Source organism: Typopeltis vanoorti, chromosome 23 (genome assembly GCF_054136105.1).
Source record: "Typopeltis vanoorti isolate ZY-2024b chromosome 23, IOZ_Tvanoo_1.0, whole genome shotgun sequence".
Lineage (NCBI taxonomy): Eukaryota > Metazoa > Arthropoda > Arachnida > Uropygi > Thelyphonidae > Typopeltis > Typopeltis vanoorti.
The window spans coordinates 2,705,001-2,713,663 of NC_143571.1; the positions used below are offsets into that span (position 1 = coordinate 2,705,001).

Consider the following 8,663-nt stretch of genomic DNA (forward strand, 5'->3'; position numbering starts at 1 on the left):
TACCCTCCCCCCGAGAAACATGTGCACTAATGAAAATGCATATATAAATAAACTTCAGCAGCGCATGGAAACTTGTTCTCAAATTAGAGTGTGCGGGGGGGGGGGGAGGAAGATAAATAGTGCGTGGTGAGTACTCTGGTTTCTTTAAGGGAACTGACTTTCTTTAAATTCACCTCCATTATCAATCAAATACGCTATCAACAAAATTCAGTACGTTAACATCACTGATTGGCGAATTTCGTAATCATTTTGGTCAATTATCTATAGATTAATAACAAAAGAAGTTAATTTAAGACATGTCTTTAGGAAAATCTATATATGTTTACGCATACTATAGACATACACGATATATATTGTAGTATATCTATATACACAGACACACATCAAATGCATTCGTGCCTCCTTCACAAAACTTACATAAATGCACACTTAACACGCTGACTATAATGCACAATAACTATCATTTATTTAATTTAATTAAAAAGTTGAATCAAAAGCAGTCAGCGGAACAGTGTTTAAAAGAAATATTTGTCACGTATATATTTCACATGTAACTCCAATCATCGGTAAGCTGGCATAAATTCAGATATTTGCTAAAGGTTTCAAATTTAAGCAAACGCTTTTCTGCATTCGCTTTTAAAATCGTGTTAATTGAAGACGAATCTGCAACTGCTTTCAACAGGTGATAATCGATGGCATTCTCACATCGCTAAAGTTTCAGCCAAACAACAGGCAATACGGGAAGCCGCGCCGCTAACGCAAACTCGCGTCCAGTTGCGAACTTTATAAACTTACGAAAGAAATGTAAAGTTCGGTAATAATAACAAACTCTTACCTCTTCTGAATCTCTGTGTGTTGTCTTTTCCATTTCCTAATCCCTTGTTCTTGATAAGTCTTGGTTTCATTCTCTACACTTTACGAGACTACAAAAATCACTGAGTGGTAATAAAAATGCTGAACTCCTAACACTTGACTACTGTCAGGACTTTCTGCCAAATGCACTTCGAACGGCCATCTTGCTGGTACCTGGCTGAGCAGACGACGAAATTGAATAAATTTCATTCACTGTTTCGCATGAAAGCAATGTTCGTGTTTAACTTGGTTATTCGTTTTTAACTGGTAAATCCCATTTTTAAGTTGACACTGGCAAAAGTTCCAACAAAGCATTGGACTGCAGGCACACGGCTTTCGTGATGTGAGACTTTCACACAAGGGGAGGAGAAGCAACAACCGAAACAGCAAATGAGGCACGAAGTTGAAGGAATGCGGGGAGTAAGCGTCCCCTAGTGAACAGGTAAGTGACACGGTAGTAGCGATAAACAGAAAGAGAGTTTACAGCCAATTGTTTTCGATAATAATAATATAAAAAAAAGGTCATAAGTAGTTAGCAAACACTCTTTCTCTGGAAGCTTATCTATAGTAATCTTTTTTCTTCTACAAAAAAGTCGGAAAGGGAAAAAAACTGAGCTGGGAGACTTAAGAAGAAGCCATATAAAGTAAACAGGGTGCTGATATGGTTAGGTGAAAGATCGTATTTGGAACTGATCGAAGGCCGTGGAAATTCTTCCGTGGTGATTCTGGGTTTTCTTTTCTTTTGAATTTTCTTAGAACAACATTCCATATATAATAACGGTTAAAGAAAGCGTAAAGACCTCGTGACTTGGACGATTAATTAGTTTCAAAACAGGCTTAGAGAAAATCTAAATAATAGTTTCATGTTAATTTTAAAATGAAATAAATCATTACATCACAATGCAGTTGGTCATTATTACACAATTAGTGGAGAGATAATATTCGGAACAGAACTATTTTTAACATTTGCTATTTGGGTATAAACGGTGAAAGATATAAACACAAAAATTAGGAACAAACAGCACTTATATGTATTAAATTAGCTCAATTGTGATAGGAGTATGGAATAGATAACCTCGGATACCTTTGGGGAAAAGAATTTATTTCTTCCAACAGGAAATAAGGAGAAAATTTTTCTCCTTTTCCACGCCGTCGTCTATTTTAAATAATTTCTCTTTCATTTCCCATTGTGATACCGATTAACATACCATAAATACATATCAGTCAGTTCACAGTTTTACTGCAGTTATTTATTTCACTGCATTGTGTGTTTTATCTTATATACGTTTACATATAGCTGGGATGAAAGGCAGTCGGACTAAGCCTCTCATAATTTTTTGTAAAGATCCCACACTTGAAAGATGATTTCACAACACAAATGAGTTGGTATTAAAAATAATAATTAAAAAAAAAAAACCTTCTGCTTTCGCTACATATTTAGGAATGTGCATTTGTGTGTATGGTATATTTTAATTAATTAAATTTTTAATGTTATCTGGTTTATTTTATCGTTTTCACTCAGGAAGCTGTTTTGTTTGTTTGTTTGTTTAGTTTATTTTACTTATTGAAAAATTATTATTTATTTATAATTATAATTTTATTTATTAATTATTTTAAATTAACTAATTTATTCATTAATATTTTATTATTATTTTATTTTATTTTATTTTGTTTTACTTTTTACTTCTGAACTTATCTTGATGTGCTCCTATATATCCGTAGGCCGAGGGAAAGCAGTTCAGAAAGCCTTCAGAAATTCTACTCTTTTAATTGCCCTCGTAGTATTAGACTTTTGGAAATTGCAATATTATTTTGGTAGTTTTGCTTCTTATTAGTAGCATATTATTATTTACATTGCTTATATTAGTTAATAAATATTTAAAAAAAAAAAAACTACCGAGATAGTAAATTCCAAGTATCATCCAGAAAAATAACTGTATTTTTCATCATTGTGACAATAACCTTCTTTCTTTTTCGATTTTAATGAGCAGTCAGATTTATCAACCATTCCGAACATATTCAGATACGTCAGTTTCGTGTGCATGACTTTTTAAGGTGGGGAAGGAGGAATTTATGGAGAGACCTATTTTCCTTGGATTGAGATCCGATATTCACCAGATGACACTGCAGGCTCGAAGCATTTCTGACATCTCTCTCTCTCTCTCTCTCTCTCTCTCTCTCTCTCTCTCTCTCTCTCTCTCTCTCTCTCCACGATTAAATATGGCCATCATCATTTTTTTTTTTTTCGGCGAGATTAAGATTTATTCTCACCCACGAATAACTTTCACTGAATCGTCGCTCGGCAGTCAAATGACATTAATGTAACAATTTAAGTTATCCATACAGAGTCCCCAATGGAAATTTTTTAGGACTTGGTAAAGGGATTTTCGCTGTTCAAACATGTGTATAAAAAAGTCTTGACTAGTCATTGCAGAAAAAGAGAAGATGCTTACATTGAAACGTTCCTCGTTACGACTCCTTGATCGTGGTACTTAGGCACATTTCTATCTCACGTTCCTATTTACAGCTAGATTTATAGTTAGTCCTAAAAAAATTCAAGTTGTGAATAAAGGAACCTTGGCAATCCCGAGCTGATCAAGGTATTCTAACCAACATCCCATTCGGGCCGCCTACAGCAAGTTGATTATGCTCTCAGATGTTTTGTCCGTCTTCACTGTGGTCCTCGGACCGTTTTATCTTTTTTGCAGGATAAAAAAAAAAATCATCCCAGATGAAAACCCTGCTATCTCCGCTCGAGTGCATCTAGATTATCTTCCGTTGAAAAAGTATATTTATTTTGCAACCACAGGACACATGTAAGGAAATCTTGAACAAATAACGAATTTTTTTTTTGTTAACACTGCCGTCGATGTTCTTAGTCTGTGAGCAATTTGTTAAACTGTGTCATATCTATGGATATATAGTTTACTTAACTATTTCAAGAAATAACGTCTCGGTCCAGAGCCTGGGATGCCAAACGTCTAAACCTAGTACACATTGGGTCCATTTATTTCTTTATTACCTTTTTCTGCTGTTATCTACACATACCGGTCACTAATCAGAAACCTTTATGCACATATGCATATCTATGTAAATCATCACTAAAAAACACACGTACTAATCACAGTGATAAGTTTTAATACGTAAATATTTCATCCCAAGTATCTTGGCACATCCTCAGTACAGTAATTCAAACAATACTAGGAATAGCATACAGTTAGGGCGCATGATTACAATGGAATCTCAATATGCGTGCACAGGGTGTTATAGAATTAAATTAAAATATAACTGGAAAAAAATGATAACATATATATTATTATTATTTGACACCTCCAGGGAGTCCAAAGACTCGTCTAGGGAGAGTGTGCCAACAGCATCGAACGATTGTATCCCTTCCAACTAATAACCGCGCTCAAACTTACTTAACTGAGCCATTAGTAGCAGAGGCTCTACCAATCGACCAATATATAAAGAGATTACTTTACACAATTTTGTATGACAATTTACCATACTTTAGGAATAGCAAGAACGTCATTGCGGTTTAAATTTGGTCTGTGTAGTAGGGCTTCAGCACTTTCTTTACATAAACGTTCATGTTTATATAAAGATCTATGTAAAAGTTTTGTCTTTTCCCAATGGATCCTATGATTTGGGATTACAACTCCGTGTTGAGCGAGGCCAGATTTCTGCGGTTTGAAAAGACGAATGTGGTCCTGATGTTCCGAAATGCGTTTCTGAACAGATCCACCTGTCTGTCCAAAGTAAGACAATTTGCAGGAGCATGGGATCTCATACACGCCAGGTAACACCAGAAGTAACAGTTTGCCTGTAGGAAGGTAACAAGGTAACCTGATGATTTTTTTTTTTTAGTTGTTTTAAGATTGTATCGATTTAGTATGGCTGTATTTTTGATTATTTCTAATTCTTGGTTTAGAAATTCTTCAGAGGAGCAGAATCTGTGTGCTCTGGTAATTAATGATTTAATGATGCCAAATTTTTGAGATGGATGATGAGCGGAAGAATTGTGAATGTAGCGACCTGAAAATGTAGGCTTGCGATAGACAAACGTGACGATGGAACCATCTTCTTTTCTTTGAATGTGTAAATCCAGAAAGGAGATACCCTATGGAGATTCTTTTTCTAGCGTAAAGTTGATGCGAGGGTGAAGAAGGTGTATTTTATCTAGAAACAGGTGTAATTCTTGTTCGGAATGATCCCAGACTGAAAAACATCGTCGACATATCGTAGCCAAATTTTTGGTTTGGGTTCAAATGCGAAAATTTTTTCTTCAAGGTAGTCTAGATTGCTAAGTTTGGCAATAAGGTGTTTCATTGTTGCCAAATTGCTGTTGCATTGTATAAAAAAGTCTTATTCCTTCACGGGGAACTCACAGTATAGAAGACAGACTTACTAGGCAAACTTCAATTGAAACAGGGTAAGCTACTTGCTAGAATCTCTTTTTAAAAAAAGTGCAGACGCGATAAACTCATTCCAACGTTTGCAAAACTAAAAGAAGTCATCAAATCTCCAGGTGCTGATAAAATCTATCAGAAAGCAAGCCATTCCTTACTACTTAATCAGTTACGAGTTTCTAAACATGAATTGGCAACAAATAATTTAAAAATTACGGAACTAGAAGCACAATTGTCAAATACGTTAAATCAAGAACTACTACAATTGATTATCAGCGTCTCAAAAAATTCGGGGATAAAAGTATTTGATACAAGTAATATTAATCTACATAAAAATTACCTTAACTTGCTAAATCGATCTAAGAAGATTACTAAAAAATTACCGACGGAAAAATGGGTGGTCAACTTATCTAACCGTCCGCTAACAACAGATGAATTAAATGTTCTAACAAGAGGTCATAAATTTGTAATTTCACCTAAATGTTTTCCATATATAGATTTTATACATAACATTGAGAGAAACATCGGCCATCTTTCCAGTATTGAAGCTAACATACTTCGTTTCGAAGCGGCAAATCAGAATTGAAAGCCCTTACCTCCTTAAAACGTAATAAAAACATAATCATCACCAGAGCTGAAAAAGAAAATACCACTGTGGTTCTCGATACCAATTCATATGACCGAAAATTTAATTTACTACTCCGAGATCGAAATACTTACGCCAAACTGGATTATGATCCTACAAAAAGACAACTCAGGAAACTAAATACGTTACTTGATGAAACCTCTTCCTTAGATGATGAAACAATTAAAAAAACTCAAGCCATACCATGCTAGACCTCCTAGAAAATATGGCTTACCTTAGCTTCACAAGAATAATCAGACCCGTCGTGGATTCTAATAGCAGCCCGACTTACATGTTTTCAAAATTCTTATCTAACCTTTTCTGTCCTCTCATAGGTCACTCAGCCTCATCAATTAAAAATTCCGCGCAGAGTTTCACGCAAAAATAAAAGACATTAAACTCCTAAAAACTGACATGTTAATTAGCTTCGACATCGTCTCCCTCTTCACTAACACTCCCCATAAAGAAACAGTGGAGTTATAAACATTTCCGTCTGATATTGTTGAATTATTCAAATTTGTTATTACGTCGGGTTACTTCACTTGGAAAGGTAAAATTTACAAGCAAGAGGAAAGAACAGCAATGGGGTCTCCCTTATCGCCAAACTTAGCAAACCTGTTTCTGGAATACTTTGAAGAAAAAATTTTCACATTTGAACCCAAACCAAAAATTTGGCTACGAGATGTCGGCGACATCTTTGCAGTCTGGGATCATTCCGAACAAGAACTACACCTGTTTCTAGATAAAATAAACCTTCTTCACCCTCGCATCAACTTTACGCTAGAAAAAGAATCTCCATAGGGTATCTCCTTTCTGGATTTACACATTCAAAGAAAAGAAGATGGTTCCATCGCCACGTCTGTCTATCGCAAGCCTACATTTTCAGGTCACTACATTCACAATTCTTCCGCTCATCATCCATCTCAAATATTTGGCATCATTAAATCATTAGTTACCAGAGCACACAGATTCTGCTCCTCTGAAGAATCTCTAAACCAAGAACTAGAAATAATCAAAAATACAGCCATACTAAATCGATACAATCTTAAAACAACTCAAGAAATCATCAGATAGCCTTGTTACCTTCTCCTAAAGACAAACTCTCACCTCTGATGTTACCTGGCGTGTATGAGGTCCCATGCTCCTGCAAGTTGTCTTACTTTGGAGAGACATGTAGATCTGTTCAGAAACGCATTTCGGAACATCAGGACCACATTCGTCTTTTCAAACCGCAATAATCTGGCCTCGCTCAACACGGAGTTGTAATTCCAAACCATAGGATCCATTGGGAAAAGGCAACTTTTATATAGACCAAATTTAAACCGCAACGAAGTTCTTGCTATTCCTAAAGTATGGGAAATTGTCATACAAAATTGTGTAAAATAATCTCTTTATATATACGTTATCATTTTTTTTTCAGTTATATTTTAATTTAATTCTATAACACGTTACTGCATGCATATTGAGATTCCATTGTATCATGCGCCCTAACTGTATGCTATTCCTAGTATTGTTTGAATTACTGTACTGAGGATGTCCCAAGATACTTGGGATGAAATATTTACATATTAAAACTTATCACCGTGGTTAGTATGTGTGTTTTTTAGTGATGAATTCACCACAGGTTTCTTTGTATATAAAAATCCACGTAAATAAACGTCATTTACACAGCGTGTATGCGAAATACTTATTCTAGGCAACTATTCAAGAATGCTGCTAGTCAGTAATCGTGAATAGTGTTGATCACGATGGGAAAAACAAAAAGGATCGTTCGAAGTTCGATTATTGTGGATGTTCATCTGACTAAAGCCACGATTTTGATTTTGTCGTCTGAGAAGGCTTGTACGGATAAACCGAACTTCCTGCGTGCAGCAATTGACCGAAACATTTAATAAAGGCTGTTCCTGACCCATATTTCACCGAACTATGAGCAGGTATTGAAGAGGATCGGTATTGGCAGTCGCATGCCTACATGGAAACCACTGATTAATAAAAGTAATTAGTGGCCGGTATGCTATCAAACGATGAAAAATATCAAGCTAAAGATACATCGAGATTACTCACGAAAATGTGCGCATAATAGTCCAGGTTACGTACCTTTATAGCTACATATGTAAGGTGTGTGTGTGTGTGTGTGTGTGTGTGTGTGTGTGTGTGTGTGTGTGTGTGTGTGTGTGTGTGTGTGTGTGTGTGTGTGTGTGTGTGTGAGAGAGAGAGAGAGAGAGAGCATGAGTCTGCTATGCTCTCTGGGTCGATATCTCATGAAGTCTGCAAAAATAGCATTACTTACGCTTAATGGCTTTTTACACACGTTTTCAATATGCGGCCCTTGAAATTATTTTGTGAGATCCATCCTTATGTTATATTTCGTTACGGCACACTGGGCCCTGATACGGCACTGAACCTTGTTCGTGAAGCGTAGTTGCACTCTAAAAGTCATTTAATAAAATGGCTTACTTTAAAGCTTTTTTTTTTAATCATTTGACGAATCAAAAACGTTTTTGAAGAAATATGACTATTTTGCATTCTGCATAAATATTAATTTCTTAATTCTACTCCTTGAATTAAATCTTGTTATACTTTTTTGAACATTCTTCACGAAATTTAAAAATTCAGAACCAGATCATATGTGTATTTTATTTTATTTCATTTTAAATTCTTTTGTTCCAAAACAGAAGATATAGCATTATTGGATGAAGAGAGTGATTAGTTAATTCGATTAATCTATGGAGAGAACATTTACATCGAATGGACAACAGCAGACAAAAATATTA

General features: G+C 35.3%; 1 protein-coding gene across 1 annotated transcript in view; it reads right to left on the reverse strand.

Moving 5' to 3' along the window:
* The window catches only part of LOC150093573 (tetratricopeptide repeat protein 28-like), a 462,929-nt gene extending 461,737 nt beyond the window's left edge, over nt 1-1,192 (reverse strand). Inside the window, exon 1 of the mRNA XM_090412721.1 lies at nt 836-1,192. Within this exon, the coding sequence (XP_090268847.1) occupies nt 836-868 (33 nt within the window). The 5' untranslated portion in view covers nt 869-1,192. The remainder of the gene's footprint in view (nt 1-835) is intronic.
* Nucleotides 1,193-8,663: the final 7,471 nt, after the last annotated feature.